The following is a 23,796-nucleotide window of genomic DNA, read 5'->3' as shown; positions in this document are numbered from 1 at the left end:
TAAATAAATATTAATCATGGCATCCAATGGTTAAGAACCCAGCTTCCCAGCAAACCTAAAGAGAGCCTGTATGGTTTGATCAGACAAGAACATTTTGTCTTTAATTACATGTGACCAGGTTCTTTTACAATCAAAAGGCATTCCCGGATAGGTAAAGGTTTGAACACAAAGAAGCTTTTCACCATGAATGAAGTGTGGTCTCGTGTTAGTATATGTATGCCCAACAACCTTTTGTGTGTGACTTGGCAATATTTGTCATTAATCCCAGATCACTCATGAACAGGATGAATCTATTCAACAAAATTTGTGTTGGCAACATGTTTCCACCCTCTGCTAGGATAGCTATATATTGAGCATTTACCAGGGTTTATCTGAGAATCACTAATTGGTTGTTTCTGAAATAGGGGGAGTTAACTGTTTTTCTAAACAGGCGGACATCGTTCTTTAAACTACCTTCATGCAAATTCTCCCGGGCTTCTTGCCTTATCGCTGCCTTCCTGTTCAAGATCGCTTGCTTGTAGTTCTGTTTGCAGAGGCATACCACCTAACCCTTCCTGGGACCCTCTTTGAAGGCAGAAATAATGTCTCTATGGGCCTTCGAGCACACTATGTCAAATCACCTTTGTGGTCTGACCTCACTGACCATTTAAACAGATGTTAGAAGCTCAGTGTGGTATGCCAGATCCCAGTGAATTCCCAAAACATACGCTTAGGGTCCAGTTCACTTTCCAAGCAGGCCGTTATCTGCTCCCCATTTCTCGCTGTGAGGTCTGTTAGCAGGTGACCCGAGTTTTCTATAACCCACTTGCGGAGAATGTCCTTGTTTCTGTTTGCTGCTTTTGGCATGGTAATAAGCTAGCCCTGCTGCTTCTCATTACCCAGGTCAAAAAAGATGGCCAAGTGATTGTGATCGCTCAAATAATTCTGTAATATCAAAAAAAAATTTAGATGCAGCAGATTGTAAGGCAACATCTGAAGTTAGCCCAGAACAGGTAAACATATTTTATGCCAAAACAGAGTTAGTACTACAAACAGTTATCGCCTCAACTACCAGAGAGGCTGCTTCTTGTGTTTCAAAATTCAATTGGTTTGCAAGACTAGGTCCAGTGGTGGCATTGAGTCCAACAGTCAATCTACCTGTTCAAGAGAAGTGAAGCGATTATATGTTGGTGTCACAAATGATCTACATACAGGGACCGGGTAGAGGAGAGGTTTCGGGAGTCCTGTACTGATTGGTCTATAAAAATAACTCAAGGGCACTGCCTTGGTACACCTGTGAATTGAACAAAAGACAGCCTGTTAAATAGGCACCCCACAACATGTGCATTCACAACATTTATTGCTACACAATCCCCCAATTCCTTTTTGGGGGTATTTCCTACCTGGGAGACTTGCTGCACATTGTTAATAATGTAAAATAGAGCTTTATGTCTGTATAAGTCTGTTAATTTGGCCAGCCAGTGCACAAGTTTGTGTTTTAATTGAAAATTCTTCTCAGCTTGGCAATGGTTTAGAGCAGGAACATTTTTGAGAACTATCTCAAGCAAAGTGGCATCTGGCGGCAGCTGAAGGACCGTATTGGTTACTCTAGGATATGAGCTCATTCTCATATAGCCATGTCCCACTTTGGCCTGTGGCTGGAGGACCACAAACATTTCCCAACTGCTGCAGAAATATTGTCATAGAGGAGACATCATTACACAAAACGTTGGGGGTTGTGTATTTGGTGTGCACCTTTTTACCCAAATTGCCACTTCCTGGATCAATGTTAATCCCAACATGGGCAGACTCAGTATGAGGGATCTGTGTGGCTTTGACAGTACAACAGGTCCTAAGCCTAAGCCTTTGCCTGCCACCTTGATTGCTCTGTGGGCTATTAGCTGTTTTAGAGAAGAGCCTATGTTCTTAAGTGTGGCAAGTACCGCATCAAAAAATACAGCCATGGGTGTCTCATTAGGATTGATAAACATAGTTTACCATGACTCCTCTTCATGGGCTTCCTTCCTACAGCTACTCAAAGAGTCTGAATTAGGCCCTGGAGCAGCTGTAACTTTGACAGTTTTTGGGGGGCTTTTTGGCACATGTGTTGGTTGAACGAGCATTACTTTTTGCCTTTTTAGGGGGGGAGTTCATGTGTTTTCTTTAGTATCTGTTTGGGCATTGCTAGTGTCACTCACAAGATTACCATTAAAAACACATGGGTTAGGATCTTCTCTAGTGCTTTCATTATTAACATTAGGGCCTGAGGTGGAAGGACCCACTATGGCATCAATGAGAGAGCTTTTTTGAGCCCCCAGCATCTTTTCCATGCACTCAATTTCAATGTTAATCGCACCCATAGCATAAGTAGGGAAGTTCAGAATTGTTGCGATTTAAGGGAAGACACCACTATGGATTTCCTCTTCCCATTATGCCTTACCTTCAGCGATTGAATGTCCCCGACAGTGTCAGAAGGTGAAGAATACAGTTGATCAAGAGAGCCAAGGGGGGTGGCCCTGCCCAGCCTTGATCGGTCGTGGACAGGTGCAGATAGGCCCACTCTTAGCCTGGTCTTCACCTGGGTACACCCCACGTGCGTCTCGTGCCATGCCTCGGGAAGCAGTGCTCACTTAAATAACGCTCGCCGGTGCTTCTGGTCTCCTCCCTTCCTTGTCTCATGGAAATTCTGGCCCTTTAAGTCGCAGCACCACCACAGCACCATACCGCAGGAAGCAGCACTCACTTAAATATTGCTTGCCGGCACTCCTGGTCTCCTCCACCGCCTTGCCTCGGGGTAATTTTGGTCCTTGAATTCCTGGGGTCGCGCAGAACCGCCACAACACTGGCACTCAGTTTTAGGGACCAGCTTTTATTTTTCTGCATTGAACATTTTCCGAGAGTAAGAAAGGAAAACACAGGGGTCCTGATTCACAAAGGTAAACTTTTGTAAAAGTTTACTCTTATTTGGTACTTACAAACAAATTATTCAATAGTAAGTTTACAACTAAGGAGACTCCGCAGTCGGGATGGAGAACTCCGCACATCACAAAAAAAGGACAGGCCCATCTTTTTGTGCTGAATTTTCAACCTGGACTACAGAATCTCTGCTGCCATAAACTAACTATTGAATTCTTTGATTGTGAATACTGAAAAAGAGTAAACCTACACAAAAGTGTAAGTTTGCCTTCATAAATGGGGCCCACAAACGGGAAAGAAGAAGGAAGAGAAAGATGGAAAAACCGTCAACAAGAGAGAAAGCAGAAAGCTAAAGAGTGAGATAAAGGGGAGAGAGGTATCTGGCTGTGGATTAATGAGTAGCGGCGCTCTGGGGACCAGAACTCAATATTTTACAAACTAAGCACTGCCCTCACATTACTTTTCACATCACTTGTGGACACTCACAACCTATTTGACTTCCCTATATCATTAGTTAGTTCAAATATATGGGTCTCACAGTTTATACAGCTTGCTAATTTCATATTTCATGTTTTTTCGCATTCCATCATTTCATGCATCAAAGCATTGCACATTCTTCAGCGTTTCTCTTTTTAATTGTTTTTATTGCTAGTAGCTGTGTAGGCAAATAGTGGCTAATGCATGGAACAAATAATAAACAGTTGCTCCTTTAAGGGTCGATTTTTTTATGATTTTCATTGAAACTAAAAAGATTTGCTCAGAAGTTTTCAAAGTCTTCCAGGCTTCCTTTTCATTTGTCAGTCTGGTTGTACTCCGTTCTATTACGCACACTTCAACTAGAGGCCGATGCTTACAAAAAAGTCAACCCCGTTTTTAGGTCTCGCGTGGCGTTGCAGAGATTTATTGTAAACGAGGAGTTTCAGAAAAGGGCTTGAAGCTCCGCCCCTCATTTCCATTGGCTGGTGTCACCGTTTATGCTAAACGGGAGCCTGCCATTCGAAATTAGGGTTTTTGGTTGACGCCCTTTCGCCTCCGAGCCTGACTGGGTCGCCTGCATTGCTGCTGTCACAAAGCACTTTCTTATCTTTATGGGGCCATGTGTTTCTAATTAGAAAGTAATCCAAAAAGGGGGGACCAGGGGTTTTGTTTAAGGAGGTCCAGTGTACATACCCCAAGAGACTATCACCGAAAAGGGTACAAAGTTCCTCGTGTACAGGAGGGAAGAGATAAGGAAGGCCTGACTGGGTCGCCTGCATTGCTGCTGTCACAAAGCACTTTCTTATCTTTATGGGGCCATGTGTTTCTAATTAGAAACACATGGCCCCATAAAGACAAGAGATTGATGCTTGTTTCTTTATGCAACAGAAATTTAATTTCAATGCGATGGTTTGTTGCGCCTGTGACAACCACTGTGTATACACCAATGTAATTATTTTAAAGCGTTTATTTTGTGAAACTTGTAATTGCTTCTATGACCTTATGCAAGTGACAGAAATGTTATTGCAATGCGATGGTTTGCTGTGCCTGTGACAACCACTGTGTATACACCAATGTAATTATTTTAAAGCGTTAATTTTGTGAAACTTGTAATTGTTTCTATGACTGTATGCAAGTGACAGAAATTTTATTGCAATGCGATGGTTTGCTGTGCCTGTGACAACCACTGTGTATACACCAATGTAATTATTTTAAAGCGTTAATTTTGCGAAACTTGTTATCGCTTTCATGACCGTGTGCTTTTAGCCGTGAAAAAGTCCAAGGTGCTATCCCAACAAGTGCAAAATATATGTTGGATGATGCTTGCAATATGTTTGGTGGAAGCGTACCCGAATCGCCTACCTGAGTTCTCCGACACTGTACTGGTTCCACAGCAGTAGTGGTCTGTCTGCCCAGGGGTAACCCAGTATGTTCAGAACTCCAACGTTTCTTCGGATAAACCCTTTCTCTGTCAGTACCTCTTGCATCAACGTTTTACCCACAGGCCCTAAATCACATCCAAATCGCCTCCTGCTCAACCACTGCCTTCAAGTTTTTCAGGTCCAAGCACCAGCTCGCAGGCTAAATGGTTGCTTTGCATTCTGGGATTTTCAGTCTTAATGCACTACACTTATCAGAATGTGAGGCAACCAAAACTGAAATGGACGTGATACTCGAGCATAGACCGGGGATAATGGACTAATCTGGTTAGAACTACTGCTACCATGCGACTGTGCCATGCGCACCGAGCCTTTCCCCATCATAAGCATACAGCAGGATCTTTAGCTTTTAATCGCAGGACAGCTTTGACAAAAGACCTTCCGCTGACAGGGGGCTTAAAAATACTGATTACTTAATAGACAAATGAAATAACATTCAGAAAAAAGGGAAAACATAAAGAGTGAGGAGCTGGAGTAAAAAGGTAAAATGAAAGGGGAAGTGAGCTGAGAGCTGCGGGCGGTAAGAGGACAGAAATAAAGTGCAGGATTGAAACTCTAACTATGAGCTTTGTCTCACCAAAATCGCCAATTATCAGCAGCTTGAAAATTTGGTCATAGTCCTTCCCGGTCGCCGTCCCCACTCCCTGCTTCTCCAGTACTAAGAGTCAGCGCCATTTGCTGTGCCATTCGACATACCCTATGTAAATCTGTCACTTCTGTCCTTACTTGGAGAACACATAATACTCCAGTATGGCGACCCACACAAATAGGCCGGTAAATCTCACTCATTAAGCTTCAGTGCCGACGCCCTTCAGTACAGTGATATCACATATCATTCTATTAAAACAACTATCCCGACCTTCAGCACCTTGAGGAAAAGGGAATCGGATTTTTTCTGTTTGCCAGAGCCCTTTAGTGGAGTTGCATTAATTCAGGCAAGATGTTGACCTATTCTGTGTCTTTGAGAAGCACATTTCTGTGGGACAATATTGTTGGCCTGCCTCTATCCGCAACCGTCTATGGCTTGCAACAGAAACCAGAGCATATCACACAACTTAAGAGGCGGGGTGAATTCCTTAGTCATGTGCAGTAATGGAACACCCCCGGGAATCCTAAGAGTGAATGCCGGAGGTGGTGTAATGAATACATTTCACTGCCTTACCTGAGCAGTGCGGGGCAGCGGGAGGCACGCTGCTTTCCGTTGGAATTGGAGGACCAGTGGAGTGGCCACTGAACATGTAAGCTGAGGGGATTTAGTAAACTCGGCGCTTCAGAGAAATTTGTCACTTTTCCACATTGTCTGTGCGTGACACTAATTTGTGCCTATGACCTGCTGCACATTCAAACTGCCAGCAAATTACATCACAGAAATCAGCCCTGAGCCTATCACCAGGGTGCATTTTCATCGCAGCCAATGGCAAAGGACGCTTGGGGGCGGGGTTGTGCTTCCATTTGTTTGGCAGACTGACGCTTATCACAGGTGTGCGGGGTAGTAGTGCTGGAATGGAAGTGCCGAAAGACTTAGGGAAATAGGTCAAGTGCTTGCTTCTGGAAGATCATGGTGCTCTGGGTGTCAACTCTCATTTTTCTGAGTGGGTCTAACCTTAGTCCAAAATTGGGTGCAGGGATGCTGGAAGGCCTTTAAGCTGCCAACTCTGGAGGTGGGGAACCAGGTATGAGTCTCGGCGTCGGCATAACATCCTGTGATTCTGGGCAACTCACTTATTCTCCCATGTCTACCAAAAATGAATGTTTGCTTGTGTAACGTAACTGGTGATTGTGTAAAGAGCTCCAATACCTTCAGATCGAGTTTGCGCTAAAAAAAACTGCAGGAATAAACAAGCATTAAAAATGCAATAGGGCTCTCCTTTCATTAAGTTAAAGCCATTTGCTTTGCTATACAATACCATTAGCAAAGCAAATGGCTTTAACTTAATCAAAGACGAGACCTATTGCATTTCAATGCTTGTTTTCTGTGCTTACCAGATATCAGAATTCTCTGCACAAAAATATGTTGGTATTCATTTGGTGACGTTTGCAAACATATCGCTGTAATCTTGGAAAGTATTAGGGTACCATGTTAAGTCCATTCCATATTCTGACGCTAACGTGTCAGACTGTCAAACTCCACGCAGCTTTGGTGGGAACAGGTTGTGAAGACAAGAGGCTGAGAGAATCATGTCGTTGTATATGCACTGAGGAATGCCCATTCATTCTTTTTCTAAAGAACTGTTTTTCGTCAGTTCCACCAATCACCTCCCTGTGTGACGGGCCTAGACACCCCTTTCCCATCACAAAACAGGAAACGACGGATGTAAGCTGAGCGGGCTGTTTGTCCCCCTCGGAATGAGCACTTACTGTTGTGTATGAGCAGGTGCCGCTGCAGGGAGAACGGGGTGCGGAACAATGCCTTGCAGTCCTCGCACTGGAAGGGCCTCTCTTCGGAGTGCGTCTGGAGATGAAAGACAATGCGTCAGGGTGAAAGAGCGGAGACAGCAATTAGGAACCATTTGCATAATTACAGCTAACATCCTAAGGAGGTCCAATGGGGGTACTGCATCGGAAACCAGAGAATAGACAGCGACAAAACACTTTACACAGAGAGGCAAAGCATGAAGGAAAGCACACACGTGGCAAGTCCACAACACATTTTATATGCGAGAGCAAAACTATAAAGCATACATTAGGGGTAACTGTGAATTATCGACTTTAAATCCAGGATAGAGTTCTTGTGATATGCTACTAGTGAAATCTTAAAGCCAAAGTGTAACTGTTTTTAGGTGTGGTCTAGAGATGGCTTTCTTTAGCTGTCAGCTAATAAAGTAGCTAATAAAAATCATAAATGAAAAATGCACACATATATGCATACACTGAGGGACTTCGGGTCTACCCTCTTTTTGAGACAAAGGGTCAGACTACTGCAGGCATTGCCTGTCTTGCACTGTGAATGAAATAATTGTTTTCTTTTCACATGTGCATATCCGCCGAAAAAGAAGCACGCTTAAGTATGAAGGATTGTGAGCTAACACTTTTCCAATTAATTGTTCTTGTTTTTTCTACTTTTCATTCGTCCTTGCAAGTTTAAACTACATCTTTAGGTTACAGTAACTCAAAACCAATTGACATTTTCTCTGCATCAATAACTATCATTTGTCTGTGGAGCGAATTAAAACTAAAGTTTTTTTTAAAGTGTAGCTTTTTATCGCGAGCATATGATGGCCACTTTATTCTTCTTTTTGCTTTAATGGCATATGCTTGCAATAAAATATAGCAACAATTTGCACATTCATCAGATTGCCAAGGCCAGACCTATAAGCTTTGCCAATGTTTGTTTTTAATTTAGAGAACTATAGGTTAATTAATGCTAATTAATGCTATAAACACATATGTACAATATAGATAGTACAGAAGAAGATAGGTAGGGTGATGGTAATAACTGGATTGTTTAAATACTGAATTTTCAAATATCATTCTCTGTGGCATATGGCCAAAGTACAATTATATCAATTATTCCGGTTTAGGGCTGATTGGTTTTACAGAGTTTGAACTTCCAATATTTCTTTCCACCAGTTTTTAAAGCTGAGTGCGTCAGATCACAAGCAATGATTACCACAGCAATACTCAGAATTAAAAATGCAATCTTATTTGAGCATGTGCAGTTGGAGCTGAAAAAGAATAATAATCCATACATATGGTACTATCAGGCAATCTAAATCCTGTTAGGTGACCGCCAGCCTGCCTGGTTGGTGGAGACCGTAGCCTCCACATCTCTCGGAGAGTACTGCCTTTTTCATGTTGAGAAGGCAGCTCCTTCCTGGTGGCAATCAGTCTTCCTTAAGTGCATCGATGGGTGAGGTGGATGCACAGAATGAACAGATCAATGCCAAGTGGGCACCATGTATTTTCACCAGATTGGCATTTATTTTTGGGATTTCAAAAACAAACTCCCAAGGTGTGTGTGTGTTTGGAAACACAAAATAAACAATGGCATTGACAGACAGGAAGTTTTTTTTAACCTCTGCATCTGAGTCATTGATAGTTTTTAGCAACCTTGAGACAGAAGGACTACTGGGCTGAGGACTTCCTCCCACTGAGGACCTCTGGCAGATAGCTGTGGTCCCTCCACTTGCGAATGGAAAGATGGGATGAAAAGGTTGTTGAATGGAACATCTGCCATTTTTTGGCAGATGCCCTGCATCCACCACCCGCTAAATGACCTCCTGAGTCAAGATGTAGCAGCTAAAACAGATATTTAAAAATTACAGAGCAATAATTTTTATGTTGCACACAGGTAGCTAACTGTGAATTCAATCCACCACAGGCACTCCTCATCTGGAATAGTCTCTCTTCCTCCAAACCAAAAACATATTCTATAAGGTGGTGGCAGATGCTACACAATTTTGTATTGTAATTTGAATTTCGATGCCATGGTAATAGAAAGAGTTTCAGAGAATGACATGCTGATTATTTCAGAAGTAACTCAAAAGTTGGTCCAAAGCAACCTTATCACAGCCCAATGCTGAGAGATTGACTTCCTACTTCTTGGTATAATAAGAATGGAAGGTGGAGACAGAGGCAACAGTGGATGCAAGAAGAATGAGTAACAACTTAGATATCTTTATAGTGGTAGAAATATTACTACTATAGTCAGTAATTTAAAGATAGTTGAAACACCCTATAACTAGAATACCAAACTCAGACTTTAATTGTGTGAGTTTTTAATTTAGCCTCATCAAACAGCTGATGCAATTTGATCAGCAATGTGGATTTTCAAGTTGCAAAGTTTGAATCGTGTAGGAGATTGTTCCAGACAGGGACATAGCTTCAAAGGGGGTGTTTGGGGTGTGGCACTACCCCCCAAAAAGCATTCTTGGCTTGGTAGTTGGGCCTGGGGGCCCTGAGTCGGGTATGCTACATTTGTGTTGATTTCTCTTTTTATTATTTCATGGAGAGTTTTCAAATTCTTCATTTTTGTATTGGGAACTTTAATATATATAGTGACTGGCTTACTGAAAAAGTAGTAAATCTGCCCCCATAAAAGTATATATTGAATGGGTGCAAATTTACTCCTTTTTGGAATTCATAAAAGTTTGCAGGGCTAAGCATGGAAAGCTGTGCCATTCTCAGGGTTCCAGGCATATTACTGGCAATAAAACACCCTAAAGGTGATGGGATGAATGCTTGGTAATCATTTAGCCACTGGCAATTGCTCGTGGTAGTCTTCTAACTAGGCTTGGGTGAAAGTTTGTAATAAATTGTGTAGTTTTGGGAATTTTGTGTTACTCTTGTTACAGGCTATTCCAAAAATGATGCTAATACACCACTTTGGGTAATCATGCGCCATTTTGGATAAACATTTACAGCGAAAGCACAGGAACATCAGAACGTAAGTGGCTGTTGTTCACAATGCTCTTGTTTAAATGCATCCATGTACCAAAAATTGAATTGAAGATGCATAAAATATAGCACAAAAAGATGCATTTCATGTAATTATGTGAAAAGAAATTATGCGAAATTCACACACCCCTAATTCCAACCCATTGTTTTTCACATACTATGCTACTTTAGACAGAGTGATACATGCACTTTTTTACTAGAACATAGGGTCCAGCACTGTATTCTTTTATTGCGGTTAGGAATCCTCCCATTAAAAGTATATACATCCAAATGGAATAATCTAGAAGACACAACAGAGATCTGTGATTTGTGTAATGGAGGAGTGCAAGATCTACCTCATGTATTTGTTAGTCTATTCAAAATTCGATCCTGGTAGAGGCCCTGCGTCTGTATATAAAGCCCATTTGTTTTAGATATAATGTCTCTTCTGCACAAGGTCTAATTATGTTATGCAAATCGCCACCTGATGAATTTGTCCGTTACAATTTGTGCAAAATATTAAAGCGTTTTTTAAAGATGTTTTGAAGCTGTATCATAATAACTGTTTTACATCTATGTGTTTTGTATTTGTTGACCTCAGTAAAGGCCTAAATCAAATGAAATAGAAACCTTGACAGAGGTCCAGTTAATGCAAAACAGTACTGACACTGTTCATCATGTGAACAGTCTAGTCAGAACCTTGATCATCTCAACTCTCCATATTGGGACCCTTTGCTTTTTTTGGTTGGGAAATTTGAGATTCATAGGTCCCGAATCTCACTTACTAAGCTACGTCCCTGATCCCAGATAGTCAAGGGGCCAAGCAAAACGGCTTCTCAATATTTGATACAACCTGCTGGAACGAGATGAGTTTCGACGTGTACTTCCTTGAACTAAATATTGCCACCCTATTTGGCTACCATGATATCGAGAAGAAAAATGAAATAAATTGAAACAGGTGGATCTATTGGGTGCACTTTCACTGAGGTGTAAATAACTTTCATCCATGATTTAGAAATGTTGCCACAACTCCTACATGTTATTATTTGACATAAAGTAAATGATTCTATTTTCATGTAGTGCCTATATTTTGCACGCAACACAAACAAAACACAACTTATTTCAAGTCTTCTCACTGGTTTCGATCTATTATTCACTGGATTTATGCAGATAATGAAAAACAGGTTTGAAAGTGAGAGGCATTTTCACCTGCATTGTGAAATTAACAACATTTCAGACACTGAGAGAAGAGAGAGATGACTGAACTAGTTAGCAGATATATCGCATCCTCTCACGACCCTAGACTTGAAACACGAGTTCGAGCCTGGCTACCCCAATAAATGTAAGTGTGATAAAACAATAAAGGGCACTAGATGTGTGTTATGGCAGCAATGGTATAAATGTGTATGCTTATACGTTTCTGAGATGAATGATGTGATTGACACAATTTTGTGTAAATTGTGTCTTTGGAAGTAAACTGTGTGTGCGCATTAACAACAGTAAAGAATGCCATGCATACATAAGCAAACATGAATCGGATATATCTTCTAGGAATACGTTTTAATAAGGTTGTTTCCAATCCTGCATGCTGTAAGAGATATGTCCTTAAATCAGCTAAACAGCCATTTCTGGACCAGTGGCATTAACCTACGGCTCTTTCCAACTCCAGAATCACTGCCTTAGAATATAGTGCAAACAATACACCATGAAGCCGCGAAAGTATGCAAGCAATTCATTAATCAGGAAGTTCCCAGCTCTTTGCATCATCTAACGAGGAGACAATGTTATCACTGCTGAGATGCTCATGACCCGCGCAGTTGAAATAACATTTTCGGTGCCATAAAAAAGAGAAGAAATCCACAAACGGTTGCGTCAAATTAAGCAAGCGGCACAGCTGTTGGAGGCGTCCCTGAGCCAGCTTTATCTGCCTCTTATACATTTCAAAGGACTTCCGGTTTCTATTGTGATCCCGAGCCACGCCCTCTCACGTGGAACACAAAGCAGTGCAACGCACACCTGGCCATCCTCCTATAATCTTGAGATAAGTGAGGGGAAGGGGTATTTGCACATCGTTTCTGGGTTTAATTCCTTGGAATCTTGTGTTCTAAGGTCCCCCGTGGGAAATAGCAGTGAGGAGGCGCATTTTAAGAACATGGCATTTCCTTTATTAATCTGTCTTTGGTTCCCTAACTCAGAACCACTCCTTGAACAGCGGGACGGGTCACTTGGTTGTTGTTAATACTGTTAACTCTAGTGGCAGTGGGTGATAATTAAGCCAGTCTCAGCCTACTTTGAGAACAGTTTTCCGTTCATTTTCAGTCATTATTACATTTTTTTCAATGTATTTTAGTTTAGGGGGTCATATAGTACTTAAGCCACTTAAAGGCCACTCCAAAGCACGTTAAAGGGCTGGGAACGATGTGGAGAAAAACGAAGGGAATAATGCATTCGGTCACTAGATGTCTTTAGCTTAGGTCAGGGCTATTGTCGGGAACGAAATGGGCGCTTTTTAACCTGCAGTGGTTCATAAACTTCAAGTCTGGGTTGGAGTGGAAGGTGATTTCAGACTCACAAGCCTTGTAAAGGAAGCAACCTTCCTCTCTCATAGCTTGATTTGCAAAAAAAAGAAAGAAAAAGAAAAAACTGGGGCCCTATCATGATTTTTTCTCACTCCATTTCTCAACACTATTTGCATTCTAAAACGTTATGACATTTGGCTACACTGTCTCTATCGTGAAAGGCAACATGTATTTGCCAAACTTCTTTCAAAAACTAAATATTCTCTCTGGCCATCCACATCGTTCCTTAAACAAACGGACTGATTTCCTAATGCAGGAGAAGGTCCATGGAACGCCATTAAGAGGGTATAACCGTTTGTGTCCTTGTGGTAATTTTTTCCGTCTTCTATGTTCATCTTAGAATTGTCCTCCCTTTCCATACATCAAAAAACAACCAGCAAATGTGACTTGTCCCAACGGGACAAAGGAACTCATTCCTAGGGAATTACCCATTTCTTTGGGAGCCCTTTAAACCTGTGTTATGTCTCTGTACAGGACAGAGGGATTCACAAAATATTAATAGGCGTGGCATCACTCACTTCCCTTTCAGGCTGTCAAGCTTCATCATTGGCCAAATTTCCTTCACTAGAGAAAGTCAAGCAGTGAATTGGCTCTCCGTTTGTTATGAGGAGTTCTTTCAGTGTACATTGTTCCTCTTGGGACTCTTTGAATCGTAATTGTAATGTATCCTGAGACTCAACTAGGTTTTTAACTGGAAAGACTTATAACCTCTGGTCAAAATATCAATTTTTCCAGTGTCACATAATTTCACAGGCAGGTGGATATTTGCACGATTAAGGCACCATTGCTACATTATTTCACCCCGTTGCTCACTTGTGTCAGTATAGTTAGCACAGGAATTTCCAAACCATCTGAAGCAGAGTGAGTTTCATCAAACACAACTGTATGCCTATCTTATAGGGGACTCTAGAGGGCTCCTTTTATGGAATAACTACAGCAGATACAGTGAACTAGTGTGAAACACCCTGCATGCAAAACTACCTTCCTAGACACTTTATACACTGCTACAGCTACTTGTGTGAATTTTTAAATAACTTAAGTAATTTTTTTTATACACTTATGTACAGTACACACTTTGAGTAGCAGTGGCATCCATGTGGTAGAAAGGTCCTGATATAGCTGTGCATACTTGTTAGCTAGGTATCCTGTAAATAAGACTTAAATCAAAAGAATGAGGCATCTTTAATGTTTCCTTCAAAAGGAGAACCAGTCACTGAGTAGTGACGTTTAAAAAAGAGGTTACAAACAAATCCTTTGCCGCGTAGGATATGGTTCTCTAAGACAACTTGCAGTTTTGAGTAAGATACTATTTTAAGTCAAATTACAACTTTTTAGCTATCCACAAAATCCACTCCCAGGGCCTGATTCACAAAGCCTCACTCATAGCGGAGGCTCCGCAGTTGTCGGGGTGTCCACTTTCGGGGAGGAATCTCTACAATTAGATTTCTCATCGCGGATATTCTGCCCCGAGTGCGGAGACTCCCCCATGACTGCAAGTCCTCCGCCATGAGTGGGGATGACCTTCGTGAATCAGGTTCCCAAAGTATAACCTACGCTCTCATTTTGTAAAAAGGTTAAATTTAGTAAACTTCTTCAAAAGTTTAAATTCCTCAAAAGTGTAGGGCCACCTCCGCCACAGTGTTAATGGAGTAGGAACCTCCATGACACCATTGGCAGAGAGGAAACTCGTGGAGCAATGTCAGTCTGACCACCCTCATCCTAATAGGGCAGTCGGGAGACCACAACCACTGGGCCCCCATGAGTCTGGCGGTCTGTTGGCCACCAGACTCGTAATAGAGTCTGTATAGTAAATGGATGACCTGCAGAGATACCCATGGAATGCTAAACTGCCCTAACAGCCATTTTGGATTATACCCTCCACAAAACCAACAAGTGTCCTCAGAGTGTGAAGAGTAGCTCACCACCATGGGTACTTGGAATCATGTTGCAACAGTGATTGTAAATATGGAACAACCTAGATGTACCTACAACTGGTTGCAAAATATTGGTCGCAATTTGAGACCAATATTTTTGTGGCTAGTGTGGTAATTTGCAAAGCGCCCTATTACCTAATAGGTTATTTTGGGGATTATCAATCCAACCCACCTCATAAATGTTAATGAGGTAGGTCGCATATGAAATATGAATAGTATTTACAAGGGACGCCCTGATCACAATTCTTCCAAATACCGAATAGGTATTAGTGCGCAAACCCAAATTGTGATTCGGTAATGTGTTACTGACTCACAACTAGTGTTCGATAAATCAAAAAAAAAGTTTTTTTGTGCTTGGAAACAGCCCAAATCTGCAAATAGGGCTGTTTGCATTTGAAAAAAGGCTTCATACATCTATTCCCATGTGTTTTATTATTTTTTTATTTAATAAAATAGGGCATTCACACAGTATATAACCAGGCCCCATACCCAGCAGTGAAGGCAATGTGCAGTGAGTTTTGCCAATAGAGGCTCATTGCAAGGCTTAGGGGAAGGCCAGACTCTGCTCCCAAATTTGAAGAACAAACAGGTGTGCAGGTGACTTCGCCAAAGACCTGGCCAACAAGCCAACACCTTCTGTGCACAATTGAGGGCCCAATTCAATGGGTTACATTTATGTGGGGTGGTGCACAGGGCCTGTAAGAAGGCCTGTTCTTGCACTTATTGCCCACTGCACCTGGCTTAAAATTGGTTATGTTCTTGCAGAGCACAACACAGGCCTTTGGTAACACCGTGGGTGTAGGGCATGACTGAAAGCAGTCTATGTTCCTGTTGCTGATTTGCCTATAACGAAGGTCTTCAAGGGCTCTCTTGCTGTGGAAATTTCCACAGACAATGACAATCCACTGACTATTACTTTCCTATGAGATTCAGTTTCAGCACAATCACTGAATTATTATTGTTAGCCCCTTCTGTAACATGAGGTGATTTTAACCACTAAACAAATTGAGATAACTTACATTGCTGTTGTGAGAAATCAAGTTGCTGATTGAAGAAAGTGGGAGGGTGACCTCAATTGAAGCAACAGCCACATTCCCCATCAAGGTGAATCACAAAATTGAATAAATTAACCTGTGCTTAACCCTCTGGTAGCTTGGCACAAAAGCAGTCAGCCTTAACTTAGAGGCAATGTATAAAGTATTTATACAGCACACAGAAAATATGAAAGTGACAACACAACATAAGAAAAATCCCACAGCAATCTGGAAAAATAGAGTAAAATGTAATAAATTATTTGACACCAAAATGACCAAAATGTAATTAGTAGAACCTGAATTACAAATTTTCAAGGTTTTTAATAAAGCCTAGCGCCTAAAAGATCAAAGCGCAAACTGTGGACATGATCGAAAAATATGGCCGACCGCGATGGAAAGCGAGTGGGATACAAAAAGTGGATTGGGCCAGGTCAGCCCATAGCTTCAGATTTAGAAGAAAGTCTTCAAAATTGTTTCGGAGAATGTATAGTTCAGTGGGGCAAGCTTGCTGGTGGTGTCTGAGGAGGGAGCATTTTTGTCGGGGTGACGCTGGGTAAAGTCACAGTGAAGATTCGCACATTCTAACATTAGTGGAAGTCAAAAATCTCCAGCGGGATGAGGGAAAAGTCTTTGAGGATAGGATTAGCAAGTGCACGAAACAACAACCTAAACAAGCATTTGCAATGCAATAGGTCTTGCATTTGCGAGAGTTTGAGCTACTGGCATTGTAAATGGCTGTGCCTTTTATTTATGTGTTTTGAAAACCTGCAAGCGGTGCGTAAATACGCACTTTGCACTCCTAGTCCTTCCGTACGAGAAGCAAGGCTGGCAGTAAAAGAGGCGCAGTTACTGCCAGCCTTGCTTCTCACAAGCGGCGACTATAAGCACAAAGTGTGTGTTCACGTACTACTTGCAGGTTTTCAAAACACATAAATAAAATGCTTTGTCATTTACAATGTCAATAGCTCAAACTCTCGCAATTGAGAGACCTATTGCATTGTAAATGCTTGTTTTTTAAAGGCAGAAAGCTTTGAAAAAGTGGTGAGATAACAGTCTGTTGTGACTGTACGGCCAACAAAATAGGTATATATAGGACACTTGCATATTTCTTAAGAAAGACAAACTTTCTCTAGCTGGTTGGCATGATGAGGATGCAACACTGGTGCAGTGGTATTGGGACTGAAAATTCCCTTCATAGTTCTCGAGAGCGCAAGACCTCTCTACCATGTGCTCCATGTTGGCGAGCCTCTGCACGTCTTTGATTTTTCACACTCACGTGCACACCATCACACATTTGTGGCCTGTAACATGAAACCCAGGAGCATGACTTTGAAATAGGAGGGATTCCCAAGGGGCAACACTCCTTTCGATTATGACTTCTGCCTTCTCGCTATTCTGAGGGTGGCCTGGATGTGGGGGCAGTCAATCAATATAGTTTAAGGGATAGGCCCTTATTTGCCTGTCACATTCAGGGAGAGTTGCTCACTGGTCCATCTTCTCTCTTACCTTTTAAAAGGCCTACCTAGTCACACACAGCCAGATCCTGTGTAGGTCTGTAGTACACGGACCAGGAAAATCCAGGAGCTTCGCTGAAAGTGCTGTTGACTCTAGCCATGAAAACTGTCCAGAAAAGGAGAGTGTAGCTTTGCAATAGGAATCAAATCAAAACGATACTGCAAAACCCAGAAAGGATTCGCATCCACCATGATTAGCACATTCCTATCCTGAGTCTTCAGAGTCTGGATGCAAAGATCCGAGAGCCTAGATTTGACTTAGCTCACCCCCCAAGGCTTGAACTCGTCCTGGGGTTGCTAGTGGGCATGAACCTTGACTGTGCAGACCGTAACTAAATTACGGGGCGGCTGCCAAAATATTGTAGCGAAAGCCTCCAATTCATCGGAGGTATGCGGCCAATTTTGGCTGCTGCGACTCCATGTTTGTGGCCTTGTGAGCAGAAGAACCTGGCTGTATTAGGCAACTTAAGGAACTGACCTCCACCCCCTAAAATGAGAGTGGCTTTCCACATCTGAGCCTGATGGAGATTCAGGCTCATGTCACCTCGTGGCAGATTCTAAGTCTTATGCCCCTACAGATTTTAGTGTACGGGCACAGGGACCAGATTTAGTCCCACTTTTCATAGGACCCTTCCTTTGGTGATTGTCCCCTGTTCTATCCCTTCGGGGCACAACTCGTGTATAAGGGTGGTATAGTGCCTTTGTTTGTTTTTGTTTGGTGGGCATTAGGATAACTGTAACTCACAGGATTCGATTACAAGGGAACTAGAATCACACAAGACCTCTAAGAGAGACCATGGCGAGATCACTTTTGACCTAAATGTCCACCAGCTGCACTGAAATGGTGCATGCACGGGTCAGGATTCCCCAGCAGCGGGGTGACCAAGACAAATCAAGGGAACTGTCAGTGATATTACACTGCTTGAAGCTAGCCGCTCAAACAAAATAGATGGAAAAAAAAGTAGGGCAGCTAATTGTCCATCTAAACTACTAATGAGCCTGCTTGCCTTATTTTGGTACATAGGTTGCTTCCTTGTATTTTGTATGTTTGTGCATAGTATTTAGCAGTGTGTAGGAATTAAAATACTTTCTTTTTAAAAGATAAATCACTGACTGGACATTCAGAAATGCTACTTGCTAATGGTGTGTTCAAAGTTCTGAGTTTCTGACCCAACACCTTAATTTAGAACGCCTTAGATCACTTTACTTCATCTCGAGTCATTGCCCCCTTCCCACACACTCAATAGTAATAATAAGCGTATTCCACCCTGCGTATCAGCATTTATACTATATAAATGTGCAAAAAGTGCTTTGGGATACTGCACATGGACGGGACAATTAAGAGCTTAAGACTAATAAAGATACCCTGGAGGAAAAAGCAAAATAATTACAGCTTGATCTCAGAGTTTAGCTATGCTTCTCTCGTTGAGGATATTTGCACCACGAATAGGAAAGAAAAAAAAATCAGCCATGGGGCAGCCAGTTCTCCAGCAAGTGAGTAGAGAGTTTCAAGTTGACTTCTAAAATGAGGACCTGGCTATGCTCAGGAGCTCAGATGAACCTACAGAAAGTTATGGACTTCGCGCCAACCACCTAGAAAGGAATATGAATAAGGGAAGTCTAAGAGAATGGCTAACTGTTGTAGAGGACAGTGCTTGTTTCATTGGGACAACGAGGGAGGGCAAGGATGTAACATGTTTAATGTTGAAAGGGTTGTGTACCGAGTTTGCAGCATCATTCCCATGCATAAACTTAAGTCAAAATAGGTAGTGATGGTTCCTTGCACATCACAGTATCTGTCTCCTATATTACTTCCTGATTTCACCACAGTGGTTGCAACAGGGGAAAGGCAGCTACAATGAAGAGGAATACCGTGTGTGGGGGTGAGAAGCACACGAGAAAGACGTTCACGCAGTATGGTACAACTTGGAACAGGAACGAGTGCAAGGAGATAAGCACAAGCCTACACAGTTAGAAAACACATGCACTCTCATGGAGTGCTGAGCCACAAAGAAAAAATAGTTCCCAAAAGTGGAAGTATACAAGTCAGAGAATCAAAAAGAGAGCAAAGAGGCTATGGTCCATGGGAAGATAAAAAACGAGAGGAAGGCAAGACACTGAATAAGAAGCAAGCAAATGAGAGTTGAATAAGGCCAACCAATGATAAGGAATGGATGGGCTCTAAGCTCACTAAGTTTTTGGTGTGTCCCCAAAAGAAGTTGCATTGTATGGTATACAAGACCTAATTACATAAAATAACCTGAAGTCTGCGAATGTGATCATGGATGAAGATGTGCAGAGGGTCACATCAAGCCAAATCATGATACCGTTGATGTCTGCTGTCATTTTACTAATTGTAATATTAATTCAGCCAGCAGACTGTTAACAGTGCTAAGGTTCATGCTCTCCAATGAGTTAAGGAAAAGCGTGACAAGTGATTTCAAATGAGGGCCATTTTTATGGCCCTTCATTGAAAGTAGACTCTGATATGAAAGTAAGTAGACAGTGAGCAATGCCAGCAGGTCATCTTTACCCAGTGGGTCACTACTCAACCCTTGAGGCTGGAAACTATCCTACAACTATAAATACGTCATATGGATGGGTACCACAGTCTGTATAAATAGCAAATAGCTGCCAACTACAAATAAGATAGCACATTAAATATCTTTAGCAGTTCATCTCCTGCAGAGCTGAAAATCTATGACCCTTTCTATTCACCTAGTCTAGGCACCCTTTGTTAGATACTGAGCCATCAAGAGAAAACAGGCAAATGCAGAATCCTCTCTAGATACTAATCACAACCTTGGGACATATCAAAGAGGACTGTTTAGTGGAATTCAACTTTCCTTTTAAGCGTAAACATGAAATGGGGTGGCCATGATTTATGTGGAGAATAGACTTCATAGAACAACTTTCAGTTGCCCAGGACCACGGACTGTGAAACTGTGAAGTATTACCACAGACTACAACAAAGTCAATGTTGATACAGAAAATATGTTAAGTTGCTGCCTGGGTCCCTGCTCTCGTAGTACCCTGCAAGTCCTCCACTCACCGATTTCTCGCTGGTTGCTCTCCGGCTCTCTTAGGTGGGGACAGAAGAAGTCCACACCTGGCGAATGTCCTGAAAGTGACAAAACTCCAACAGGGAGCTGGACATGGCACCGTCTCACCAAGCCAAGGCAGCTCAGCCCTCGACTCCCTGCAGCTTGGTCCCACCGAGGTCCCGTTGTATCATAGCTTGCTGCCTCCCTGGTAGTCTGCCGCTGCCTTGGTTCCAGCAAAACGAAACCAGAAGCTGTCACATCCCCCAGCATCAGCTCCTCTGCGGCGCGCGTGGCCGAGCCGCCACGTCATCTTTCAGACTTGGTCGGCTGCGTCACCAAGGTTCCGAGTGTCTCTCTCGATCGCGTGCTTCGTGCCAATCACAATATGTCTCTTTCCCGTGTGTATGTTGACAACCACGCGAACAACAAGCGCTCGGCAAAATAATTAAACAAGCAATAATTACATCAAGAATGCTTCATCAAAAGCACAAGCAAGGTGGGCGGGGCTTAAAGGAGACAGGGCGGACACCAACAAATGCCGAGAATGCTTCCTGAAAGGCCCGAGAAAGTCTAGCAACATATGCAGTCAGGGTGGGCGAGGCCTAATGCCGACAGGGCGGACACCAACCCCACTTCCAGAGAAGCCGGACACAAAAGCAACGACAATAGGTCTCGCCAAGGCGAAGGAGCGCATGCGCTGCAACGTAGGCAAGACCTCAAAATTACAAGTATTTTACCACTGCAAGCACAGTATTACACGTTTGGATTGGTAAAACACTAACCAAGCCAACCTGGAATAAATAAAGCAACCCCTGCACATGCATTTCGCTCTAGTTAGAGCTCATCACAGAGGGATGGCTTTGTCCAGACACAAGAGAGCACTCAATGTTTGTCAAGATAATACCCTTTCAGGCTTAGGGTGCCACATAAAGTATGCAAAAGAGGAAGCAGGGAAGTCAGGATAGGTCCAAAGTTTAGTTGGAGAGCAGCTCCTTTACATGGAACACCCTACAACACCACAGACAATCTGATTCTGCTCACCTCAAATGCCCTTTTTTCTTGCAGTTTTGAAGCATATGATTAGCACAGTGCCATGCATGCTAAGCTAGAATGTGACAAAGGCTTCTGCCTTTTTCACAGCAAAGACTTTAAGCATAGGATGAGCAAGTGCCATCCACGCTGAGCTGAAAATGACAAAAGACTTGTACAACTCCTGGCACAGTATAATAGCTTTGGACTGGTAAAATACCAGCCAAGCCAACCGGTAATGAATAAAAGCAACCTCTAACACATGTTTTGCTCTAGTTAGAGATCATCAGAAAGGTACACTTTTATCGAGAAATAACGAAGCACCCAGTATAAGTCAAGACAGTACCCTTTCATGCTTAGAGTGTCTCATAAAGTACGCAAAGAGGAAGTAGGGAACTCTGGGTAGTTCCTAAGTTTAGGAGTAAAGCAGCTCCTTTATATCCTACAACACCACTGACAAAGCATAAGAAAGTACAACTTCTCATGTGAACTACAGAGGGGAACTGATACAACCCATCAATAATCATCTTAATGAAAACAGTAGACTTATTTTTTGTCTCCCCCATGATGATGTGTATGGTTGTTATTAGTAAGAAACACTTGAGGGACCTAGTGTGGAATCTAGTAGGGAAAAGGGGTATTATTTTGGGTAGAGGTCTAAAAAGGACTGTTAAACTATGGACCTCGAGGGACACTGTCATATGAGATTTCAAAGATAACTGCTAGCTATGTGAAAATTGCCATTTGAATAAACTATAAGCCAATGTATCTGAAGGACATATCTTAAAAATCAGGCACAGCTCAAGGCCAGAGCTCCCCAAATGCCAATTGACCACAAAAAAAGAACTACCTCTGACACAAGTATATTTTCAACCATATGTCTTGATAATTCTGATAATCTTTGATCTGTTATGACGGAATAAAACATGAAGTTATTGAGTGAACATTAATTTTCTAGTCGCTGCAAACTTACATTTTGTTTATTATTTATTAACCTGCAGGTTGAACAGAAGTCCTGACTACAGGAACGCCTTCTCTTGTTTTGTTAAGAAAATTGTTGAGGGAGTAACGCAGCAATGCTCTTCTTAGGTGTGTGATATAGCACACCTCATATGATCTCCTAAGTAACACAAGGTTGAGCACTGCATTGACGAACACCGTACTGTTTATTCTCATCGAAAAAGCAACAGTCAGAATCAAGGTTTGTATATCAGAATATCTCTTGACTAAATATTGTCTGACAAAAATATGGAGGCCTAAATATGGTTTACAAAGATATCACTGCACCAGGTGTAGATTTTCTGCTATTTACTCCAAAGGGGTGATACTTGTGTGAACGATATTGAGGACACAATATTTTTGGAAACCCGAATTTATGCAAAAATATTTGGTTACCATACCTAATCAACATTTCATAGAAACCTGCTTGAAGCAATAAGGTGAAAAGGCCCAATAGGACCGGTTATAAAACATTATACAACAGATAATTATTAATTTCCAAAAGCCCAACAGATTACAGCTTAATTTTAGGGCAGCACAGAGGACATGTATGTGTATTATGAAAGCAAAACCATGAAATACAGCAATAGAAATAGAAATTAAATGAAACAATCCAAATCTGGAAAGCAGCTAAACGTTAAATGAAACATTGTTCAAAACAACTGTAAGGTGCAGAAAAAGTAAACAGACTAAACTTAGATTGTTAATAAACCCCTAGTAAAAGCATAAAAATGTATTTAAAATACAAGAAATTGAGTCAGCAGCACATGCAAGAGCAAGTAACAGCACTGTGAAGCAAAGATACACAATTCGAAATCCATGCAATGCAGTGAGGAAAACACCCACACGTAAACGCAAATTTAAGAAGACCCCAGCTAACCATTATTAGTGTGAATAGAAAATAACTAACCTGTGCAGGGTGAGTGAGATGTGCCTAGATGGAGAAAGGTAGGAAAGAGTCAGTGCACAAACCAAAACAAAAAAGATATATTTTATCAAATGAAATTAAAACACAGCCGTTATTCCATTGCACCCCATTCTAGCTTTGCTCCCTGCCTCCCCTTAAAGATGTCAAGAAGGCCTCTAGACAAGCCAGCAGATTGTAAGAGGTAGAAATAAATTCAGCATGCATTACAGAGGGTGAACAGATGCAAGGCAATCAGGTAAGCATCATTCTCATAAACAAAATAATACAGTGGGTGTTTATCGTCTCGCTCCCAAGTGAAAATGCAACCAATATTCGAAGCCAATTGACGCTGCCATTCAGGGCCGGATCTAGGGCAGAGCGATCGGTGCCTCCACACCGGGTGCGGACGTGGGGTGGGGGCGTCATTTTTGCAAGATGTGTTCTATGCAAATAACACAGTGCATAAATAGGTCAGAAGGTTACTGCTTCTGTAAGAGAGCTCCTTTTGTAACTTGTCGTTTATAAGTCAAAATCCTAATATAGAACATTGAGCGATTAACTGTCATCAA

The 23,796-nt window shown here is 42.0% G+C and overlaps 1 protein-coding gene across 2 annotated transcripts in view; it reads right to left on the bottom strand.

The window, feature by feature from the left end:
• PRDM5 (PR/SET domain 5) overlaps positions 1–23,796 on the bottom strand; it is a 687,250-nt gene that overhangs the window by 268,652 nt on the left and 394,802 nt on the right. The window contains exons 12-13 of one of the 2 annotated variants that reach the window (XM_085641579.1): positions 23,231–23,254; positions 7,170–7,263 (exon numbers count right to left, since the gene is read on the bottom strand). In XM_085641579.1, coding sequence (XP_085497705.1) covers positions 7,170–7,263; positions 23,231–23,254 — 118 coding nt within the window. The remainder of the gene's footprint in view (positions 1–7,169; positions 7,264–23,230; positions 23,255–23,796) is intronic. The other variant, XM_085641580.1, reaches the window with a different exon arrangement.

This window comes from Triturus cristatus, chromosome 2_2 (genome assembly GCF_964204655.1).
Source record: "Triturus cristatus chromosome 2_2, aTriCri1.1, whole genome shotgun sequence".
Taxonomy (NCBI): domain Eukaryota; kingdom Metazoa; phylum Chordata; class Amphibia; order Caudata; family Salamandridae; genus Triturus; species Triturus cristatus.
This window is presented reverse-complemented; position numbering and strand designations above follow the sequence as displayed.